The sequence below is a fragment of the Gorilla gorilla genome, chromosome 6, assembly GCF_029281585.2.
Source record: "Gorilla gorilla gorilla isolate KB3781 chromosome 6, NHGRI_mGorGor1-v2.1_pri, whole genome shotgun sequence".
In the NCBI taxonomy this organism is placed as follows: domain Eukaryota; kingdom Metazoa; phylum Chordata; class Mammalia; order Primates; family Hominidae; genus Gorilla; species Gorilla gorilla.
Window position 1 is genome coordinate 84572355 of NC_073230.2, and position 24162 is coordinate 84596516.

The 24162-nt window shown below is 52.2% G+C and overlaps 1 protein-coding gene across 4 annotated transcripts in view; it reads right to left on the minus strand.

The window, feature by feature from the left end:
* Positions 1 to 24162, minus strand: part of SRRM3 (serine/arginine repetitive matrix 3) — an 85390-nt gene that overhangs the window by 27007 nt on the left and 34221 nt on the right. For all 4 annotated transcript variants that reach the window (XR_008681424.2, XM_055392825.2, XM_055392823.2 and 1 more), the window contains exons 3-5: positions 12175 to 12276; positions 439 to 567; positions 276 to 356 (exon numbers count right to left, since the gene is read on the minus strand). Coding sequence is in view for 3 of the 4 variants with exons in the window: in XM_055392825.2 (XP_055248800.1) it covers positions 276 to 356; positions 439 to 567; positions 12175 to 12276 (312 nt within the window). In the remaining variant the exon portion in view is untranslated. The remainder of the gene's footprint in view (positions 1 to 275; positions 357 to 438; positions 568 to 12174; positions 12277 to 24162) is intronic.

A 24162-nucleotide genomic window follows, 5' to 3' on the forward strand; every position in this document is an offset into this window, starting at 1 on the left:
CCTAGCGAAGGGGAGGGGGTTGTTGGGGGGCGGAACCTAGCGAAGGGGAGGGGGTTGTTGAGGGGCGGGGCCTAGCGAGGGGAGGAGCTTGAGGCCTGGGGTGGGTTCAGTTACCCGGAGGGCACCTAGTCGGGGGACGGCACGGGGAGGGCGAGGGAGGGGCTCAGAGAGGGGCGGGGCTCACAAATGCTGCATGGTTGTGAGCCAGGGACGGGCATCCGGGGAGAGACCCCACCTCCTCCTCCCTTCCCGCTCCGGTCAGGCGCGGTTCTCACCGGCTTCTCCGGTGGCCGCCTTTCTTTTTCTTCTTTTTCTTGGGAGGGGGCGATGCCGAGCTGCTAGACCAATGCTTGGTCCTGGGGGAGAAGGGGAGGGGGTGGGGGCGGTGAGGGGGGGCAGCCCCGCGCGCCCCCCACCCCCGCCGCGGCGGCCGCTGACCTGTACCCGCGGTGGCCGCGGTAGCAGGCGGCCGGGCAGTCACAGTCCACTGGGCCGTCGTCATCGTCAAAGGGCGCGTACTCCAGGCCCGGCTCAGCGCCCTCGGTCAGCCGCGGGGTCTCCGCCACACTGCCGGCGACAGGGACGCTCACCACCAGTCTCGGGACGGCTTTTCTCCACCCCTTTTCTCGGCGCAGGGGGCCTGACCTAGCCCCGCAAGTCTGCGGGCTGCTACCCGGCTGGGGGAGGGGCGAGGGGTACCTGCGGCCCCTGGCCTTACAGGGCTAGGCTGAGATTTGGGGAACCCAACGGGGCACATCCCCTACAGGTCCCCGACCTCACGGTACAATCTTTTGCAAAAAAGAAAGAGGATAACCAAGCCCCTTATTTAGCCCGCACCCCTTCTGAGTTCTCACCATCTCAGTAAGCCCCCTCCTCTTTTTTTTTTTTAATTTTGGAGATAGGGTCTTGCTCTGTTGCTCAGGCTGGGTTGCAGCGGTGGGATCACAGCTCACTGCAGCCTTGAACTTCTGGGCCCAAGTGATCCTTCCTCCTCAGCCTCTTGAGTAGCTGGGACTACAGGCGTGGACCCCCACCCTGGCTAATTTGAAAAATTTTGCAGTGACGGGGTCTCACTATGTTGCTCAGGCTGGTTTCGAACTCCTGGCCTCAAGCGATCCTCCCGTTTGATCTCTCAAAGTGCTGGAATTCCAGGCATGAGCCACCCTGCAGTCGTGGGTGGGGTGTGTGTGTGGCTACTCCTTAGATGAGGCTCCTCTTCCTCACTGAATCCCCTCCATATCCTAGCCCCATTCATTGAAGCCCTCCCCCTCAGTGAACCCCCCATTTGATCCCTGTGCCCCTAACCCTACTGTCCTATTCTGGAAACCCCATCCCCACCCCTCCTTTCTCTCACTGAACCCTAATTTCTCTTTTCTTTTCTTTCTTTTTTTTTTTCAGTCTCACTCTGTTGTCCTGGCTGGAGTGCAGGGGCCCGATCTCGCCTCACTGCAACCTCTGCCTGCTGCAATCTCCTGCAATCTCACCTCACTGCAACCTCCGCTTCCTGGGTTCAAGTGATTCTCCTGCCTCAGCCTCCCGAGTAGCTGGGATTACAGGTGCCCGCTAATTTTTGTATTTTTAGTAGAGACGGGGTTTCTCCATGTTAGTCAGGCTGGTATGGAACTCCCGATCTCAGATGATCTGCCAGCCTTGGCCTCCCAAAGTGCTGGGATTACAGGCGTGAGCCACTGCGCACGGCGAACTCTAATTTCTTTCTTTTTTTTTTTTTTTGAGATGGAGTCTCACTCTGTCGACTAGGCTGGAGTGCAGTGGCATGATCTCAGCTCACTGCATCCTCCGCCTGCTGGGTTCAAGCAATTCTCCTGCCTCAGCCTCCCGAGTAGCTGGGACTACAGGCATGCACCACCACGCCCAGCTAATTTTTTGTATTTTTAGTAGAGACGGGGTTTCACCATGCTGGCCAGGCTGATCTTGAACTCCTGACCTCGTGATCCACCCACCTTGGCCTCCCAACGTGCTGGGATTACAGGCGTGAGCCACCGCGCCCGGCGAACTCTAATTTCTTAAAGAGCCCCTTCCTCCTGGCCTATCTCCGCCCTCCCCGAGCCCTGGCTCAATGATGTGGGTCTTTCCTCACCTGGGTGTCCTAGTCCCTGAGCCCCCTCCCGCTGGCTGAGTGCCTCCCTGCCCCCGTTCCCCTCCTTTCCTCCAGCCCGGCCTCTGTCGCTGAAATATTCATAGCCTCTCCTCGCCCTCCCCTCTGCAGCCTCCAGGGGGCCCCCCTGCTCATCTCCGGCAGCAGGACTGTGCTCATCAATCAAGCCTGGTGGCAGAGGGTGGGGGCCTCCGATACTCCCTATCCATCTTACAGAACTCTCCTTTTCGCTCAGCAGGGACCAGGCGCCTCCTGTCCCTGCTCCCGGAGCCCCAGCCAGCCTCTACCACAGATGTTGGCTCCCTACAGGCTCTTCTCAGAGCGCTTCTTTTTTTCTAGAGGTAGCTGGGCTGGAGGCAAGAGCATGAGATTTGAAGCTCCAGACAAGGGCTCATCCTGCACTGTCCTGAGCCGCCTTGTGACCTGGAGCCTGCCGTGTACCTCTGTGAGCCTCTTCTCGAAGGTGAGAGTGATAACTCCATTCCAGGGCTGTTGGGAGAATTTGCTGAGGTCATAGATGCTGTGCAGTTTATTTTTTATTTTTTATTTTATTTTTTGAGACAGAGTCTCACCCTGTCGCGAGGCTGGAGTGCAGTTGTGCCATCACAGCTCACTGCAGACTTGAACTCCTGGCCTCAAGCGATCCTCCCACTCCAGCCTCCAGAGTAGCTGGGACTGCAGGAGCACACCACTACTCCCAACTAATTAAAAAAAACTTTTTTTGTAGAGATGGGGTCTCACTATGTTGCCCAGGCTGGTCTTGACCTCCTGGCCTCAACCCAGGAGGATTGCTCAAGAAACTATCTTGCCTTGGCCTCCCAAAGTACTAGGATTACAGGTGTGAGCCACCGTGCCTGGCCTTCTTTTTTTTTTTTTAATTGAACAAGCCTGGAAGTGACCCTCCAGAGGCCTGTCTCTAGGGGGGTGGCCCCGACCTTCCATTTTTTATCCAAGCTGTCTCAGACAGTGCCCTCCCCCACCAAGACGGAGGCTTAGCCCTGGTTTCAGCAGAGCTCCCCTTACTCCTGGGTGCTGTCCACCTGGCTCACCCCTTCCCCTCCTACAGCAATAGGGAAAAGGGCTTGGATCGGCAGAGCATTAAGAACATGAGTTTTGGATTTGTCAGAGGCATGTGAACCAGAGCAACTCCATCTTGAATAGGAGCTGTATAAAATGAGGCTGAGACCTACTGGTCTGCATTCCCAGGAGGTTAGGCATTCTGAGTCGCAGGATGAGATAGGAGGTCAGCACAAAATACAGGTCATAAAGCCCTCGCTGATAAAACACGTTGCAGTAAAGAAGCCTGCCAAGGGCCTGGCGGGTGGCTCACGTCTGTAATCCCAGCACTTTGGGAGGCTGAGGCGGGTGGATCACCAGAGGTCGGGAGTTCAAGACCAGCCTGACCAACATGGAGAAACCCTGTCTCTACTAAAAACACAAAATTACAGGTGGCGCACACCTGTAATCTCAGCTACTCGGGAGGCTGAGGCAGGAGAATCGCTTGAACCCAGGAGGCGGAGGTTGCAGTGAGCCGAGATCATGCCATTGTACTCCAGCCTGGGCAAAAAGGATGAAACTCCAAAAAAAAAAAAAAAGAAAAAGAAGCCGGCCAAAACCCACCAAAACCAAGATGGTGATGAGAGTGACATGGCAATGTCAGGAAGTTACCCTTTGTAGTCTAGAAAGGGGAGGCACGAATAATCCACCCCTTGTTTAGCATATCATCAAGAAATAACCATATAAATGGGCAACCAGCAGCCCTCGGGGCTGCTCTGTCTATGAAGTAGCCATTCTTTTTTTTTTTGAAACAGAGTCTTGCTCTTGTCGCCCAGGCTGGAGTGCAGTGGCGTGATCTCGGCTCACTGCAACCTCCACCTCCAGGGTTCAAGCGATTCTCCTGCCTCATTCTCCCAAGTAGCTGGGATTATAGGCACCTGCCACCACGCCCAGCCAATTTTTTGTATTTTTAGTAGAGACGGGGTTTCACCATGTTGGCCAGGCTGGTCTCGAACTCCTGACCTCAGGTGATCTACCTGCCTCGGCCTCCCAAAGTGCTGGGATTACAGACATGAGCCACCGTGCCCTGCCTGAGTGGCCATTCTTTTGTTCCTTTACTCTCTTAATAAACTTGCTTTTGCTTTGCACTGTGGACTCCCTCTGAAGTCTTTCTTGAGTGAGATTCAAGAACCCTCTCTTGGGGTTTAGATCAAATCCCTTTCCTGTAACAGATTCACAGAGACAGGTTTGAATCCAGGCATGACTAAGTTCTCGGTCATATCTATACATCGAGGGAAAGAACAGACCACCTTTGAGGAAAGGATTAAGTAAAATGCTGTCTATGAGGCCTGGCCTGTGACTGTCATCCGGGGAGGGGTAGCCACCGTTAAACAGAGGGGCCATTGCTGCTACTTACACACCAACATCTCTTCCGGGGAGAAAAGACACTGCAACACAGAAAATGAAACAGAGGGAAGGGAGGCAGGCCACAGCTACAGGGTAAAAGACAGATTTTTAGGGAACCCACTAATTGACTCTTTGAAGCCTGATTTTGTATTTTAAAAAATGTAACCAGGCCGGGTGTGATGGCTCATGCCTGTAATCCCAACACATCAGGAGGCCAAGGTGGGAGGATCCCTTGAGGCCAGGAATTTGAGACCAGCATAGATCTCAACATAGTGAGACTCCTGTCTTTACAAAAATAAAAATAAAAAGCAGGGCACAGTGGCATGCACCTGTGGAGTCCCAGCTACCTGGGAGGCTGGGGCCAGAGGATGGCTTGAGCCCAGGAGTTTGAGGCTGCAGTGAGCTATGATGATGCCACTGCACTCCAGCTTGAGTGACACAGCGAGACCCCATCTTTAAGAAAAAATAGCTGGGCGTGGTGGCTCATGCCTATAATCCCAGCACTTTGGGAGGCGAAGGCAGGCGGATCACCTGAGGTCGGGAGTTCGAGACCAGCCTGACCAGCATGGAGAAAACCCGTCTCTACTAAAAATACAAAATTAGCTGGGTATGGTGGCACATGCCTGTAATCCCAGCTTCTTGAGGGGCTGAGGCAGGAGAATCGCTTGAACCCAGGAGGCGGAGGTTGCAGTGAGCCAAGACGCACCACTGTACTCCAGCCTGGGTGAAAGAGCTAGATTCCATCTCAAAAAAAAAAAAAGAAAGAAAGAAAAGAAAAAATAATGTTACCCAAACATGACAGGGGTAGCTAGCCTTGAGGCCATTCTCAAGAACTTCATTCAATTCCCGAACAAGTCCCGATTCCCAAGCTGTGTGATGCCTTGATGTCACACAGCACGTAGCGAGGTTTTTCTGGGGTGACAGAGGAGAGGCTCATGTCATCCCCCAGCTTATGCAGAGCCAAACACCCCCACATTCCTTTGTTTAAACTTCTCTTTTCTTTTCCATGCTCCTCTTCCTGAGGCCAGTGGCGTCCTGCCTCCTGTCCTTGTCCCTAAAATTCCCAGCACCCTCAGCTCATCAAGCCCCATCCTTCCAGGGCCCATTACCCCTACACAGGTCCTCACCCGCAAAAGTGCCTGCCTGACACATAAAACATAGTCTTTAGCAAAACTTAAGCTCACATTGAGTATTGTGTGGGTGAGCTGGTAGGAGCAGGGAGCTTCAGCTGATACTGACACAAAAATGATGAAGGTTATTTACAAAATAAAATAGCCCAGGCTGGGTGCGGTGGCTCGTGCCTGTAATCCCAGCACTTTGGGAGGCTGAAGCAACTGGATCATTTGAAGTGAGGAGTTCGAGACAAGCCTTACCAACATGGTGAAACCCCATCTCTACTAAAAATACAAAATTAGCCAGGCATGGTAGGACATGCTTGTAATCCCAGCTACTCGGGAGGCTGAGGCAGGAGAATCACTTGATTCTGGGAGGCGGAGGTTGCAGTGAGCCAAGATCGTGCCATTGCACTCCAGCCTGGGCAATAAGAGCGAAACTCCATCTCAAAACAGCCCAGTTTAGCCAGGCACAGTGGCCCATGCCTATCATCCCAGCAACCTGGGAGGCTTAAGTGGGAGTATCACTTGAGATCAGGAGTTTAAAACCAGCCTGGGCAAGAAAGCAAGACCCCCGTCTGTACAAAAAAAAAAACCCAAAAAACAAAAAACATGTAGATTAGCTGGATGTGGTGGTGCATGCCTGTAGTCCTGGTGGGATGACTACTTGAGCCCAGGAGTTCAAGGCAGCAATGAGCTGTGATTGTGTCACTGCACTCCAGCCTGGGTGACAGTGAGACTCCATCTCAAAAATAAATAAATAAATAAATAAAGATGAGCACAGGGTAGAGGAGCAGACACAAGGTCTTGGAACCTCCTGATACAACCTGTCCTGAGAGTCCCAGGGATAAGCATGGACCTGGGCTGAGGCTTCCTTTACTGGCTTTGTGCTGTGTGGGAACTCCCAGGGTTAGAATCCTAGACTCTCCTATCCTGCTTCTCCTAGATGACACTATCACTAAGAACAATGTCCTTGTTTTTTTTTTGAAACAGAGTTTCGCTCTTGTTGCCCAGGCTGGCGGGATCTCGGCTCACTGCAACCTCCGTCTCCTGCCTCAGCCTCCCGAGAAGCTGGGATGACAGGCCTGTGCCACCACGCCCAGTTAATTTTGTATTTTTATTTTTATTTTTATTTTATTTTTTTGATTTTTTTGAGACGGAGTCTCGCTCTGTCACCCAGGCTGGAGTGCAGTGGCGCGATCTCGGTTCACTGCAAGCTCCACCTCCCGGGTTCACGCCATTCTCCTGCCTCAGCTTCCCGAGTAGCTGAGACTACAGGTGCCCGCCACCACGCCCGGCTAATTTTTTGTATTTTTAGTAGAGATGGGGTTTCACCGTGTTAGCCAGGATGGTCTCGAACTCCTGACCTCATGATCCACCTGCCTCGGCCTCCCAAAGTGCTAGGATTACAGGCTTGAGCCACCGTGCCCAGCCTAATTTTGTATTTTTAGTAGAAATGAGGTTTCTCCATGTTGGTCAGGCTGGTCTCAAACTCCCAAACTCAGGTGATCCACCCACCTCGGCCTCCCAAAGTGCTGGGATTACGGGCGTGAGCCACTGTGCCTGGCCAAGAACAGTGTTCTTTAATGTTATTTATGTATTTATTTGAGATGGAGTCTTGCTCTGTCACCCAGGCTAGAATGCAGTGGCATGATCTTGGCTCACTGCAACAACTTCCACCTCATGGGTTCAAGCCATTCTTGTGCCTCAGCCTCCTGAGTAGCTGGGATTACAGGTGCCCCCCACCATGCCCGGCTAACTATTGTATTTTTAGTAGAGTCGGGGTTTCACCATGTTGGCCAGGCTGGTCTCGAACTCCTGACCTCAAGTGATCCACTCACATTGGCCTCCCAAAGTGCTGGGATTACAGGCGTGAGCCACCGCGCCTGGCCTGTTCTTTAATATTTAAAGAGTGCTTCATAGTTCACAATCCCATTCATAGCCCCTTAATGATTTACAGAAATTGCACCCCTTTCCATTTTGCAGATGAGAAAACTGAGGTGCAGAGAAGAAAAGCAACATTCCCTATGATGTCAAGACCTTTTAGTAAAGCATATACATTGAGGCTAAGGTGAGAGGATCACTTGAGGCTGGGAGTTTGAGAGCAGCCTGGGCAACATAGTAAGATCCCATTTCTACAAATCAAATTACGTGAGGCCAGGCCCGGTGGCTCACGCCTGTAATCTCAGCACTTTGGGCCAAGGTGGGCAGATCACTTGAGGTCAGGAGTTCGAGACCAGCCTGGCCAACATGGCAAAACCCCATCTCTACTAAAAATACAAAAATTTGCTGGGCATGGTGGCACATGCCTATAATCCCAGCTACTTGGGAGGCTGACGCAGGAGAATCACTTGAACCTGGGAAGCGTAGGTTACAGTGAGCAGAGATCATACAGCTGCACTCCAGCCTGGATGACAGAGTGAGACTCTGTCTCAAAAACAAACAAGCAAACACCTATATAAGTTCATCTAGCAACTGGCTTTGAGAATTCATGTGCAAATGACACAGCCCTTGAATGCGCTGGCTGACCTTCCCTGCTGGAGATGTAAGCCAGCATGAGGTCTTCCAGCTCACTCATCCTCTTCCGACTCGATAGATACTGTTGTGGGTGTGTGCTCTCTGAGTCCTAGATTTGTTTAATGTTTTATGCGCTTAAATTTTCATGTTTTCTTTTTCAATTTATTTTTGTTTTTATTTAATTTTTGAGACAGAGCCTTATTCTGTTGCCAAGGCTGTAGTGTGGTTGCGTGATCTTGGCTCAGTGCAAACTCCACCTCCTGGGTTCAAGAAATTTTCCCACCTCAGCTCCCAGCTCCAGAGTAGCTGGGATTACAGGCGTGTGCCACCATGCTCAGCTAATTTTTTGTATTTTTAGTAGAGATGGGGGTCTCACCGTGTTGGCCAGGCTGGTCTTGAACTCCTGACCTCAAGTGATCCAACCTCCTCAGCCTCCCGAAATGCTGGGATTACAGGTATGAACCACAGCTCCCAGCATTTTTTTTTTTAAATAGAGATGGGGGTCTTGCTCTGTTGCCCAGGCTGGTCTGGAACTCCTGGGCTCAAGTGATCCTCCCACCTCAGCCTTCCAAAGTGCTGCTGGGGGCCGGGCGCGGTGGCTCACGCCTGTAATCCCAACACTTTGGGAGGCCAAGGCAGGCGGATCACAAAGTCAGGAGATCGGGACCATCCTGGCTAACACCGTGAAACCCCGTCTCTACTGAAAATACAAAAAATTAGCCGGGCGTGGCAGCGTGCGCCTGTAGTCCCAGCTGTTGGGGAGGCTGAGGCAGGAGAATGGCATGAACCCGGGAGGCGGAGCTTGCAGTGAGCCGAGATTGTGCCACTGCACTCCAGCCTGAGTGACAGAGCGAGACTCCGTCTCAAAAAAAAAAAAAAAAACAAAAGTGCTGCTGGGGTTACAGGTGTGATCCACCGTACCCAGCCTTAAATTCATGTTTGCTAACTAGTTTGCTCCTGATCATGTCTGTGGAGTAGGCAGGGGAAGTTTTATCCCCTTGTGAAAACAAACTGAGCCGCACAGAGCTGATCAAAGTGGACCCAGACAGAGTCTGCTACAAAAGGGCAAAGAGCATGTGGAAGTGGAACACAGCCCCACAGAGGACAGGCGTCGGGCTGACCGCCATGGGCAGGGCTCTGCCCCGGGTAGAGACTGCCGGCGGCACGCTCTTCCTCATGCCAGCACTTTCGCCAATTAACTGGTCCTGTTTCCCATTAGCCAGGAACACAATGGCCCACTGACAGATGAAAGGGCCCAGATGTGGGAGGAGGGCGGGGAGTCCAGGCAAAGGGTCCACCCTCTCCGCTCATCACTCAGCCAGGCTGCCAGGCCTGCCAGGGGCCCTGGGTGGGGGTAGTGATGATAGAAACAGAGATGAATCCGGTCTCGAGCTTTTTCCTTCACTTCTCAGACTGTGGGGCAACAATATGACACGGTGCATATTATGATAATTACTGACCCAGGTGTCAGGTACGATGAGCACTTTACATGTATTAGTCTTATTTATTTATTTATTTGATGGAGTCTTCCTTCGTCACCCAGGCTGGAGCCTGTCTCTGTTCCTGTTTTGCTCCTACTCTGGCCAGAGAGATGAGGATTAAGTGGGGTAAGGTGGGAAATACTTTACCCCTCACTACCCAGCAATACAGAAAGTCTGCAAGAAGGGTTTCCCCGTTTCCTATTGAGGTCTGTCTGTTCCTACAGTGCTGCCAGCCTTTACGATGACTAAGACTGGGTGTGGTGGCTCATGCCTGTAATCCCAGCACTTTGGGAGGCCGAGGCGGGTGGATCACCTGAGGTCACGAGTTCGAGACCAGCCTGGCCAATGTGGCGAAACCCCATCTCTACTAAAAATACAAAAAAATTAGCGGGGCGTCGTGGTGGGCGCCTGCAATCCCAGCTACTCGGGAGGCTGAGGCAGGAGAATTGCTTGAACCCGGGGGGCAGAGGTTGCAGTGAGCTGAGATCACACCACTGCACTCCAGCCTGAGTGATAAGAGCGAAACTCTGTCTCAAACAAAACAAAACAAAACAAAAAAACAAAAATTAGCTGGGCCATGGTGGCATGCATCTGTAGTCCCAGCTACTCAGGAGGCTGAAGCAGGAGAATAGCTTGAACCTGGGAGGCGGAGGTTGCAGTGACCCGAGAGCACGCCACTGCACTCCAGCCTGGGCAACAGAGCAAAACCCTGTGTCAAAAAATAAATAAATAAAAATAAATAAATAAATAAATAAAGATGACTGCAACAGGAGAATCACTCAGAAGGTGCTGCTGGGATAGCGGAACAGCAAATGAATGAATATAATTAACTCCATTTTTGTTTAAGAGACCTTTACCCATTCCTGCATGTAGGCTAAGATTTATTACTATTATTATTTTATTATTATTTTTTGAAACAGAATCTCACTCTGTCGCCCAGGCTGGAGTGCAGTGGTGCGATCTCGGCTCACTGAAACCTCTGCCTCCTGGGTTCAAGTGATCCTCCCGCCTCAGCTTCCCAAGTAGCTGAGATTACAGGCATGTACCACATAGCCCAGCTAATTTTACTTCTAGCCAGAGAAGCATGAGATGTTGGTGCTGGGCGGGGAAACTGAGGGTGAACAAGGGGAAGGCCCATCTGAGTGGATTCAGCAACGCTCCCTAAGCACATGGTGCCTGCCAGGCATGGAGCTCGGCCAGCAATGGCTGGACAATCCCAGGCACAGGCTGTTCCCACCCTCATAATGCAGCCTCCTCCAGTGTTTGTATGGTTTTGAGTGGTTCACAGTTCGCCTCTGATCTGAGACAATATTTGCCTTGCTATAACTTGCCCGTTTGATCCAAGGCCCACCCAGAGGCCCACGGCAAACCGGTGTGCCTCCTATCCTGTGACAGGTGGCAGAGGCGTGACCTCAGCAAAGCCATACACCCTTTTTTTTTTTTGAGACAGAGTCTTGCTCTGTCACCCAGGCTGGAGTGCAGTGGCGCGGCTCACTGCAACCTCCGCCTCCCAGGTTCAAGTGATTCTCGTGTCTCAGCTCCCTGAGTAGCTGGGATTACAGGCCCAGGCCACCATGCCTGGCTAATTTTTGTGTATTTTGTAGAGATTGAGTTTCACCATGTTGCTCAGGGTGGTCTCGAACTCCTGAGCTCAAGCAATCCTCCCACCTTGGCCTCCCAAAGTACTAGGATTACAGGTGTGAGCCACCATGCCCAGTCTTACACCCTCTTTAGCCACCAAGCCATTGGTCATGGTAGCAGTGGGATTTGGTGTGTGGGCTCTTACATCCCAGAGTGTGTGCTTACTCTGAATTTTATTTTATTTCATTCTATTTTATTTTTTGAGATGGAATCTCGCTCTGTTGACCAGGCTGGAGTACAGTGGCAGGATCTCGGCTCACTGCAACCTCTGCCTTCCGGGTTCAAGCGATTCTCCTGCCTCGGCCTCCCAAGTAGCTGGGATTACAGGCATGCGCCACCATGCCCGGATAATTTTTCTATTTTTAGTAGAGACAGGGTTTCGACGTGTTGGCCAAGGCTGGTCTCGAACTCCTGACCTCAAGCGATCTGCCTGACTTGGCCTCCCGAAGTGCTGGGATTACAGGCTTGAGCCACTGTACCCTGCCCAAATTTCATTTCTATAGGAGGGAATCATCAGGGCTTGCCTGGGGTCACTTTGTCAGCCAGAGACAATGTTGGGTTCAGGGCATATCTGAGGTCTTCCGATTTGCAGCTCAGAATCCCCTGAGCTGAGATCTGGGCTGCCTTCCCCATGCCTCCCACTGCTGAGCCATAGGTAGGACCCAGGGTGGGTAGGAGGAGGCCCTCTGTGATGTCCAGATGTCTGTGGGCCAGGCCAGCATTTCCAGTGGGCAGAGACCATGCTCTCCTCTCCTTCTCCTTCTCTTCTTCCTCTCCACCCCCTCACCTGAGCCCCAACCAGACCAAGCCACCTGAGGGAGCACCTGGACAGGCCCCTTTAGTACCCAGCTGCTGCCTGAGCCTGCACCCCCTCTCCCTCATCCCCACACAGGTAAGCACTCACATGTGGCCCCCAGGCCGGTCCTCCCTGGTGAGCACTCCCTCCTTCTCCATCAGCATCTGCCGGAATGTCCCCACTTTCTGCCGAATCTCCTCCTCCGAATACCTGCAGGGGCACAGAGAGGGTGAAGGGGCTGGTCTCCCAGATTTGGTTCCCTCTTTTCTGCCGCGCACTCAGCCCAGCTCCCCCCAACCCCTGGGTCACAAGTGCACACTCCGGCTTGCAATAACCTATCCAAGGTCACAGATCAAGCCAGGCCTTCAGCACTGAGGAAGCTCAAGTTCACTGTACACAAGCCTGGCCAGGCGCAGTGGCTCTCGCCTGTAATCCCAGCACTTTGGGTGTCCGAGGCAGGCAGATCACCTGAGCTCAGGAGTGCGAAACCAGCCTGGCCAACATGGCGAAACCCTGTCTCTACTAAAAATACAAAAATTAGCCGGGTGTGGTGGTGGGCACCTGCAATCCCCGCTACTCAGGAGGCTGAGGTAGGAGAATCACCTGAAACTGGGAGGCAGAGGTTGCAGTAGGCCAAGATCACGCCACTGCACACCAGCCTAGGTGACCCAGAGACTCCATCTCAAAAAACAAACAACAGCAACAAAACATTATATACCAGCCCAATCAACCAACCAAATAACCAACAAACAGACAAAAGAAAAACTTGTTCCCAGAGGTGGGGAGAGACGACCCCCTCGCCCCTCAGGTGAGGCTGAGCCCCTCCTCCGTACCCTCCTCCACCCACCAGGGCAGGCCTCCCTCCCACATCCAGACTGCAGTCGCTCTTTCGAGAATTTTAGGGGAAGAGTGAGAATTCTGGCTTTGAGACATACACAGCCTTTTCTGCCTTCCTGGCCTCCATGACATCCCATCCTCATATAGCCATGGGAGGTCGTCAAAGCACCCCCATTTCTGCAAGGGTAAGGCTGCCAAGTGGCATGTGGGAGGGTTATCGGGGGGCAAGGGGTAGTTTCATTGCTTCTTTCTGCTGCTGGCTTGGGGTAGGGGGTGGCTGATATCTGGGCCTCAAATGGAAGCCCCTGACGTCTCTACTCCCCTCCCTCTCCCACCCTAAGCCCAGTCTCAGTTTAGGGACCAAAGTCTGGTTATCTACTCCTTATCCCTGCTCCCACTCCTGGGGTCAGTGGTCATTCTCTCTCACTGCTCCTCTGTGACAGCCACTACCTGGCCTCCCAGTTCCTCTGGAGTCTCTCCCTCCAGCCTGTGTCCACACTGCCCCTGGAGGTCTTTGATCATGCAGCCCTGGCTCCGTGCCTGGCATACAGCAGGTGTCCAGCAGCTGTTACTGAAGGGATCCTCTGGCAACCTCGAAAGGCTGGTCACATTCCCATTTCACAGATGTAGAAGCTAAGGCAAAGTGAATTGACTTGCCCAACCTCATAGAGCTGGGAAATGGGAGGTGCCAGGATTCAAAACAGGACTGCTGCACTCTTGGGGCTCTCCTTTTCAGCACTGGCCCCCGTGGCTCAGCTAAGAGAGTTGACCTAGAAAAATATGAGAGCAGGGGATGCTCAGAGTTGGTGGTCAACTTGAGGCCTCTTTGTCCAGTAGCCAGATGTCATCCCGGGGTCCCCAGCTTCTCCCAGCAAGATGCCCTGGGCATGGAGGGACACTCCCTAGGCCTCCAAGTTGGTTCAACTCAACATTTCTATACACTTGTGTACACCTATACAACTTTTCTTTTCTCTTTTTTTTTTAATTTTTATTTTTTGAGACGGAGTTTCGCTCTGTCGCCTGGGCTGGAGTGCAGTGGTGCGATCTCAGCTCACTGCAACCTCCACCTCCCGGGTTCAAGTGATTCTCCTGCCTCAGCCACCCAAATAGCTGGGATTACAGGAACCTGCCACCATGCCTGGCTAATTTTTGTATTTTTAGTAGAGATGGGGTTTCACCATGTTGGCCAGGCTGGTCATGAACTCCTGACCTCAGATGATCCACCCAGCTCAGCCTCCCAAAGTGCTGGGATTACAGGCGTGAGACAACGCACCCGGCCACTATACAACTTTTCTAGCCTTAGCTTCTACATCTGTGAAATGGGAACACAATCTGCCTTTCAAGATTGTCAGAGGATTCATGGAGGTGATGTCATTATAGCACTTTGCAGTGCCTGGCTTAGAGTAGGTGCCCAATAAATGGTAACGACTAAGGCTTATTTGTCCCAAACCTTTCTCTCTGCTCTCCCTGGGCTGCAGGTCGTTGTCTAGGACAGAGAACATGGTGAGGGGGAGGTAGGGATGATTAATGGATACAAAAAAATAGAATGAATAGGACCTACTGGCCAGCTGCAGTGGCTCACGTCTGTAATCCCAGCACTTTGGGAGGCCGAGGTGGGCAGATCACCTGAGGTCAGGAGTTCGAGACCAGCCTGGCCAACATAGTGAAACCCTGTCTGTACCAAAAATATAAAAAAATTAGCTGAGTGTGGTGGTGCACACCTGTAATCCCAGCTACCCACGAGGCCGAGGCAGCAGAATCGCTTGAACCCGGGAGGTGGAGATTGTGGTGAGCTGAGATTGCGCCCCTGCACTCCAGCCTGGGTGACAGAGTGAGACTCCGTCTCAAAAAACAACAAAACAAAACAAACAAACAAACAAAAAACCAACAAGAAAACCTACTGTTTGATAGCCCAACAGGGTGACTACAGTGAATAATTGTATATTTTTGAATAACTTAATGTAATTGGATTATTTGTAACTCAAAGGATAAATGCTTGAGGGGATGGATACTATATTCTCCATGATGTGCTTATTTCACATTGCATGCCTGTATCAAAGCATCTCATGTACCCTATAAATATGTATAACTACTATGTATATTAAATTTTTAAAAAATTATTTAAAAAAATTTTTGGACCCAGCGAAGTTTTAAAAAATAATTTAAAAAAAATTAAAAAAGAAGACATGGTGGCAGCATGGGTCCAGCCCTCCCCACTCAGCCATCCATGAAAATGGTATGTTTTGTTTTTTCCTTTCAGAGATCCCATCTCTCTACTCCCTGCTTCCCTCTGCTCCTTTAACAAATATTTGCAGGACAGCAATTTGACAATTATCTTCAAAAGCCTTTAAAAAAAATGAACACGTGCTTTGACTCGTACATTAACTTCCAGGTCTACCCTGTGGAAATAATCATGGCAAAGATTTGACTCCTTGGATGTTTACAGTAAGATGGATGCCTCCCCCCATCGCAGGTTCAATGCTAGCGTTTGCATGTCCATAGCAACCCATACATCCCAACTCCTGGCAGTGGTTCAGGCTCCAGTAATTATCTGTTGGCTGGTCTGTATCCAATGCTGGCCTGGAGTTCCCTGAGGGCAGGGGCTTTGTCTGGTTCCCAGAGGCAGTCCCAGCACCTGGCCCCATGCCTGCCACACTGTGGCATCCAAAAATGTGTGCTAAATGAGTGACTGGTGATAGAGGCATGGAGAGTTTGAAGACTGGATTTTCCTTTTGAAAAAATGGCTCTGGTGAATTCATGGCTGGAGAAGAGAGAACTGGAGGCAGAAAGCTGGTGTTGCGCTACCATAGGGGTTCAGGAGGAGACAGTGACTCCAGAGCAGGGAGAGAGGTCTTGAGGATGAAGGGCGAGAAATGGACAAAAAGCCCTCTAGGAGGGAGATGGCTTGGGGACCAATCGGTTGAGTCAGAGGGATGGGACTTGGGGACCAATTGAATGAGTCAGGGGGTCTGGTTGGGTAAGAAGCATCACCTACTTCTTCTTCTTCTTCAACTTTTTTTTTTTTTTTGAGATGGAGTCTTGCTCTGTCGCCCAGGCTAGAGTGCAGTGGCACAATCTCGGCTCACTGCAACCTCTGCCTCCCAGGTTCAAGCAATTCTCCTCCTTAGCTTCCCGGGTAGCTGGGACTACAGGCATCCGCCACCATGCCCAGCTAATTTTTGTATTTTTAGTAGAGATGGGGTTTCACCACAGTGGCCAGGATGGTCTCAAACTCCTGACCTCAGATGATCCACCCACCTCGGCCTCCCAAAGTGCTGGGATTACAGGCATGTTCCACTGTGCCCGGTCACCACCTACTTCTTAAGCAGGTGTCCCCTGACCCCCAGCTAGGGTCGGAGTCTGTGTGGGTTCAGCCTGCTGTGTCGCTCACCATGGGGAGGGCTGGGTCCTGGCCTGGTTAGGGGTGGGGGGCTTTTCTTCTAACCCCCCATCCCCTCGTGGCTCAGGCCACCCTGCACTGCTGCCACCAACCTAGCTCCACCAAGTTCAGGGCCCTGGCTCCTCAGTGTCCACCTCAGTCCCTGTGTGGCCCTCAGACTCGGGCATTCACCTGGAGGTCCCTTGTCTGGGCATGTGAGTTGGGCAGTGCAGAGCCTGGCACCCAGGAAGAAAGGGTGGTGCCCCACCCCCCCAGCAGAAGCAGAGAGCAATTGCTCCCACATCACCTTCTCTTGCAGAGACTAGCTTGTCACTGTCACCAGCACAGAGACAAACACAGCACAGGCCCTCCAACACTGCTTAGCCCCTGATTTATAGGCCCCAGGGAGGGAGACAGAGACTGGCATGGGACCCTGGGCCAGGTGGGTGGGAGGAGATGGCCTAAGGGCGAGGGTGGGCCATTCCCCAGCTGCTTGTGGGGGGGCTGGCAGGGGGTTTCAGGCCAGGATCCAAGCCCCCTTTCCTGGGGGTCTTTGGCACATGGAAGGCTGGGAAATGGGCACAAATGGGTTTCATGGAGACCTGCAGCAGCACATATGCAGGGCTGGGGGTCATCCTGGAGTCAGTGGGTTGGAGGCAAGTTGATGAACTCCAGCACCTGTCTGTTGAGGATGGGCTGCTGGATTGAACCAACTCAGAGGCTTGGGGAGGGTCCCTCTGTGCCCCAGGGCATCTTGTTGGGAGAAGCTGGGGACACAAGGATGACACCTGGTGACTGGTCTCATGTGACCACCACCTCTGAGTGTCCTTTCCCCTCTTATCTCTTGGAATCAATCTTCTCAGCTGAGCCACTTGGGACAGTGATGATGGGGAGAGAGAGAGGAGCCCAACAGTCCTGCTTTTGAATCCTGGCACCTCTCACTTCCCAGTTCTGTGGCCTTGGGCAAGTCCATGTGCTTCTCCCAGCCTTAGCTTCTAATCTGTGAAATGGGAACACGACCCACCTTTCAAGGTTGTCATCTGGATATTAGTCCCCTCCCAATCTCATGTTGAAATGTGATCCTCAGTGTTGGAGGTGGGGTCTGGTGGGAGGTGTTTGGGTCATGGGGGTGGATCCCTCAAGAATGGCTTGGTGCCCTCCCCATGGTCATGAGTGAGTTCTCACTCTATTACAGAGGTTGCTGATACCTCAGGTTGGGGTACCACTCTGTGGCCTATTAGGAACCAGGCTGCACAGCAGGAGGTGAGGAGCAGGCAAGGGGGCAAAGCTTCACCTGTATTTATAGCTGCTCCCTATCACTCCCATTACCACCTGAGCTCCACCTCCTATCAGATCAGTGGTGGCATTAGATTCTCATAGGAGTGGGAACCCTGTTGTGAACTGTGCATGTGAGGGATGTAGGTTGCACGCTCCTTGTGAGAATCTAATGCCTGATGATCTTTCACTGTCTCCCATCACCCCAGATGGGACTGTCTAGCTGCAGGAAAACAAGCTCAGGGCTCCCACGGACTCTACATGATGGTGAGTTGTAGAATTATTTCATTACATAATACAGTCTAATAATAATAGAAATAAAGTGCACAATAAATGCAATGTGCTCGAATCATCCTGAAACCATCCCCCCACCCCCCCGCCTAGTCCATGGAAAAATTTTCTTTTTTTTTTTTGGGAAACAGAGTTTCATTCCTGTTGCCCAGGCTGGAGTGCAAAGGTGCAATCTCGGCTCACCACAACCTCCATCTCCCCGGTTCAAGCGATTCTCCTGCCTCAGCCTCCCAAGCAGCTGGGACTACAGGCATGTGCCCCCACGCCCGGCTAATTTTTGTATTTTTACTAGAAATGGAGTTTCTCCATGTTGGTCAGGCTGGTCTCGAACTCCCGACCTCAGGTGATCCATCCACCTCGGCCTCCCAAAGTGCTGGGATTACAGGCGTGAGCCACCTCGCCCAGCCAGAAAAATTTTCTTCCACAAAACTGGTATCTGGTGCCGAAAAGGTTGGAGACTGAAGCTCTATTAGTTTAGGAAAGAGCTGATTGTTTTAAGGAGTCTTGGGTGTCTCTCCTCTCCCTCTTTCTCCTTCTGGTGCCATGTGAGACATGCTGGCTCCCCTTCTTTTCCATCATGACTAAAAGCTTCCTGAGGCCTCACCAGAAGCCAATTGGATGCCAGCGGCATGCTTCTGTACAAGCCTCTAGAACCATGAGACAAGTAAACTTATTTTCTTTATAAGTTACCTAGCCTCAAGTTTTCCTTTAGAGCAATGCAAAGTGGGCTAACACAGACGTGATGTATTTACATCACTTTGCACAGTGCCTGGCATATAGTAGGTGCTCAATGAATGGTAGCAACTGGCCAGACACAGTGGCTCATGCCTGTAATCCCAGCACTTTGGGAGGCCAAGGTGGGTGGATCACTTGAAGTCAGGAGTTTGACCCCAGCCTGGCAAACATGATGAAACCTTGCATCTGCTAAAAATACAGAAATCAGCTGGGCGTGGTGGTGCGTGCCTGTAGTCCCAGCTACTCGGGAGGCCAAGGCAGGAGAATCACTTGAACCGAGGAGACAGAGGTTGCAGTGAGCTGAGATTGCGCCATTGCACTCCAGCCTGGGCAATGGAGTGAGACTCTGTCTCAAAAATAAATAAATAAATAAATAAATAGTAGCAACTGAAGCTTATCTGTCCCAGAGCAGTGGGGACAGAGTGTACAGTCATCCCAGGCTCCCTGCCCTTTTCCATCTGAGACCCCTGCCAGGTTGGCATGGCACCAGCTCCGAGAATTGCCTGGGCCTCTTCTCTGTCTGTTCTGCCAGGAGGCAAAGGCCGGGATAAAGGGGGAGGCTGCTACCCAAACCACTTGCTCCCTGTGGAGGTGGCAGAGCCGGCCAGCCTAGGGCCATGCAGGAAGGCTGGCTAGCATGGCCAAAGCTTCAAACTCAAAGTCAAGGGTTTCTAGGCCAGGCACAGTGGCTCATGCCTGCAATCTCAGTACTTTGGGAGACCGAGGCGGGCAGATCACTTGAGGTCAGGAGTTTGAGACCAGCCTGGCCAACATGGTGAAACCCCATCTCTACTAAAAATACAAAATTAGCTGGGCATGGTGGCATACACCTGTAATCCCAGCTACTTGGCAGGCTGAGGCAGGACGAATCGCTTGAACCTGGGAGGCGGAGGTTGCAGTGAGCCAAGATGGCGCCATTGCACTCCAGCCTGGGTGACAGAGGGAGACTCTGTCTCGAAAAAAACAAAAAACCAAAAAAACAACGTCAAGGGCTTGTGTGTGGGTGGGGAAGGGGGAATAGGGGGCAGTGATGTCTGTCCCGGGGTCCCCAGCCTCTTGGCCCACGTGTTCCCCCAGCCAGTCTGGCTCCCTTAGTCCTCATGCCATTCTATGGGCCATAAGGGAAGGGCATGCCAAATGCATTGTGGCTTTGGGGATTTCCTGGGTCGCTCTCTGGGACAGGAGTAGGGTGAGGGGACACTGAATTTTAAGAGTTCCTCAGAGTGAAAAATGTTTTTTTTTTTTTTGAGACGGAGTCTTGCTCTGTTGCCCAGGCTGGAGTGCAGTGGTGCAATCTCGGCTCACTGCAAGCTCCGCCTCCCGGGTTCACACCATTCTGCTGCCTCAGCCTCCTGAGTAGCTGGGACTACAGGCACCTGCCACCACACCCGGCTAATTTTTTGTATTATTAGTAGAGAAGGGGTTTCACCGTGTTAGCCAGGATGGCCTCGATCTCCTGACCTCGTGATCTGCCCGCCTCAGCCTCCCAAAGTGCTGGGATTACAGGCGTGAGCCAATGCACCCAGCCTATTTTTAATTTTTAAAAGTAGAAATGGAGTCTTGCTATGTTACACAGGCTGGTCTCAAACTCTTGGCCTCAAGCAATTCTCTCACGTCAGCCTCCCAAAGTGCTGGGATTACAGGAGTGTGCCACTATGCCCAGCTAATTATTATTATTATTATTATTATTTGAGACGGAGTTTCGCTCTTGTTGCCCAGGCTGGATTGCAATGGCGTGATCTCAGCTCACTACAATCTCCACCTCCTGGGTTCAAGCGATTCTCCTGCCTCAGCCTCCTGAGTAGCTGGAATTACAGGCGTCCACCACCACACCTGGCTAATTGTTTTGTATTTTTAGTAGAGACGGGGTTTCATCATGTTGGCCAGGCTGGTCTCGAACTCCTGACCTCAGGTGATCCACCTACCTTGGCCTCCCAAAGTGCTGGGATTACAGGCATGAGCCACCACGCCCAGCAATTTTTTATCTTTTGGTACAGACAGGGTCTCCCTATGTTGCCCAGGCCTCCTGGCCTTAAGAAAACCTCCTGCCTTGGCCTGCCAAAGTACTGGGATTACAGGCATGAATTCCTACATTAGGCCAGACAGTGACCTTTTGTTTTGTTTTGTTTTTGTTTTTGTTTTTTGTTTTTAGATGGGGTCTTGCTCTGCCACCCAGTCTGGAGTGCAGTGGTGCAATCATAGCTCGCTGCAGCCTCGACTTCTCAGGCTTAAGTAATCCTCTCACCTCAGCCTTCTGAGTAGCTGGGACCACAGGCATGTGCCACCACACCTAGCTAGTTAAAAAAAATTTTTTTTGTAGGTGGATTGGCGGGGGGCTCACTATGTTGCCATGCTGGTCTCAAACTCCTGGGCTCAAGTGCTCCCTCCTCAGCCTCCCAGAGTGCTGGGATTATAGGCATGAGCCACAGTGACTGGAATGGTAGCCTTTTGATTCCCATTTTATAGATGAGCAAACAGAACAGGGAGAGGGGAGGGAGGGCTCAAAACTCCAAGCCTAGGCTGGGTGCGGTGGTTCACACCTGTAATCCCAGCACTTTGGGAGGCCGAGGTGGGTGGATCATCTGAGGTCAGGAGTTCGAGACCAGCCTGGCCAACATGGTGAAACCCCGTTTCTACTAAAAATACAAAGAATTAGCTGGGTGTGGTGGCATGCTCCTATAGTCCCAGCTACTCAGAAGGCTGAGGCAGGAGAATGGCTTGAACCTGGGAGGTGGAGGTTACAGTAAGCCGAGATCGTGCCATTTCACTCCAGCCTGGGCAACAAGAGCGAAACTCCACCTAAGTGAAAAAAAGAAAAGCTCCAAGACTAGCTAGGGATGGAGCTGTGCTCTGTCGCCTCACCCAAGTCCTTACAAGAAGAGGTATGGCGTCTGGGCATGGTGGCTCATGCCTGTAATCCCAGCACTTTGGGAGGCTAAGGCAGGTGGCTTACTTGAGGTCAGGAGTTCGAGACCAGCCTGGCCAACATGGTGAAATCCCGTCTCTACTAAAAAATACAAAAATTAGCCAGGTGTGGTGGCATGTGCCTGTAATCCCATCTACTCAGGAGGCTGAGGCAGGAGAATCACTTGAACCCAGGAGGCGGAGGTTGCAGTGAGCAGAGAACATGCCACTTCACTCCAGCCTGGGTGACACAGCGAGAATCCATCTCAAACAAAACAAACAAACTAAAAAAGAGGCATGGCAAGAAGATAAACAGGGTGGCAGGGAGGATGCTGGGGGCTGGGGTGGGAGCATCTCATCAGAAAGGCTGGAGGCTCCGTCCCGCCCCGCAGTGATTGCAGACTGCAAGCCAAGGCTGTCTGGGAAGGTGACTCCAAGTACGCCATCAATCACCAGTGGATTAGCCAGCCAGCCATCAATATTAAGGAAAAGGATTGCTTTTTAATGAGGCCAAAGAGTGTGTGTTCCTGTGACTGATGTGAATATTTGTCAAATGCCCGAGAACCCGGTAAATAAACGGGACTGAACCAGTGTTTCTAGAAATGGATATTAATGACTCGATTTGATAAAAGAGCAGGGGTGCCTGGTGTTTGTTGGCACTTTGTGAGGACTGGCTGGGGGCTGGGCAGTCCCATGTGTGTCTTCAACGGAGGACTCTCAGAACAGCTCCAGAACACAGGTGCCCCTATTTTCCAGGTGAGTAAACCGTGGCTTGCTCAAGGTCAAGATAGGGCCGGAAGCCTGGATTTGGGAGTCTCAGAATGCCTGTCCCTGCCATGATCAAATGCCCTGCTGAGGATGGGGAGGGCAGGGGGAGGGCCACTCAAGAGCTGGTTTTTCGGAGGTGGCTCCAGGATAAGGACCACCTCAAGTGAGAGCTTAGGTGGGGGAAGGGACCCTGACTGAGCAAGTGGGGACATAGTGGGTGCTTCCCAGGGAAGCAAGGATCCTTGATGCTGGGGGTCTTACACCCAGGACATGGCCAAATGCCATCACCTTTTGCTTGGGGAGGGGCTCAGTGAGAGAACGTTCCTTGAAAGGGTGAAGGTCTTTGACGGGGAGGGCTTTCAGGATGGGAAAGTACAGAGAAGAGGAGGGGACTTAGTGAAGGGGGAGGGGCTGAGGATGGGGATGGGTTCATCAAGGAGGTGGAGTTCTGGGAGGAGGAGGAGCAGGAAAGTGCAGGGAACACCTTGTCTGTCCCTGTCAACCGTCTTGTCCTCTGCCCACACTCCCCTCCCTCCTTGACTCTCCAGACAGAATTTGGCAGAATTTGCAGGTTTTGTTTGTGTGTTTGTTTTGAGATGGAGTCTCCCTCCGTTGCCCAGGCTGAAGTGCAGAGGCGCAATCTTGGCTCACTGCAACCTCTGCTTCGCGGGTTCAAGCGATTCTCCTGCTTCAGCCTCCCGAGTAGCTGGGACTACAGGCGCTTGTCACCATGCCTGGCTAATTTATTTTTATTTTTATTTTGAGACGGAGTCTTGCTCTGTCACCCAGGCTGGAGTGCAGTGGCACAATCTCGGCTCACTGCAACCTCCGCCTCCGGGTTCAAGCGATTCTCCTGCCTCAGCCTCCTGAGTAGCTGGGACTAGAGGTGCATGCCACCATGCCCGGCTAATTTTTTGTATTTTTAGTAGCGATGGGGTTTCACCGTGTTTGCCAGGATGATCTCGATCTCCTGACCTCACGATCTGCCCGCCTTGTCCTCCCATAGTGCTGTGATTACAGGCATGAGCCACCGCACCCGGCCTTTTTAATTTTTTTGTATTACTAGTAGAGATGGGGTTTCACCATGTTGGCAAGGCTGGTCTCGATCTCCTGACCTCAAGCGATCTGCCCACCTCGGCCTCCCAAAGTGCCAGGAGCCACGTGAGCTGGTACAGCCGTGAGCCACCGCATCTGGCTGGATTTGCCGGTTTAATTCACGACCTGAGGTTCTCACTGTGTAGGAGATGCTCCCCACCTCGCCCCTCCTTGCCCCTGCCCCTTGAGGTCTCATTCCCTCTTCCGGTACCCACAGCTCATCAACATGTTCCCTTGCCAGCTGGAACCTCCTTTGTGTGTGTCCTCAGCATCCTGCCATCCATCCATCTATCCCTCTCTGCAAGGGGCCTCCTCCCCGCTACCTGGTCCTCTGGGTGAGGTAAGCACCAGGTCCCCGTTACCCCTTCTTCTCCCTACAAGCAGCCTTGCCTGGCAGTCAGCAGGGCTCTTGATCCTGGCTCCGCCTTGGCCCCCCGCCTTCCGGATGGCCTTCAGCAACTCGCTGTCTCTGCCTAAGCCTGGGGGTCTTCCTAAGCTCCTCAGAGATGGTGGCCCCTGTCTAAGGGAGCCCAGGAGGCCTGGGGTGGACAAAGGTGTGGCTTAGAAGGACTGCAGGACACAGGCTGTGTCTGGCCCCATGTGGCTCCAGGCTGCAGCTCCCCGCCCACCCCACCCCGTGTAGGGAATTTCTGATTTCTCAGCTCACTGACAGTGCAAGTCTGATGGGCAGTCCCTGCTCCTGACTTTGACCCCTTCAGCAGCCAGCCCACTAGTTTCTTTCTTTCTTTTCTTTTCTTTTTTTTTTTTTTTTTTTTTTGAGACGGAGTTTTGCTCTTGTTGCCCAGGCTGGA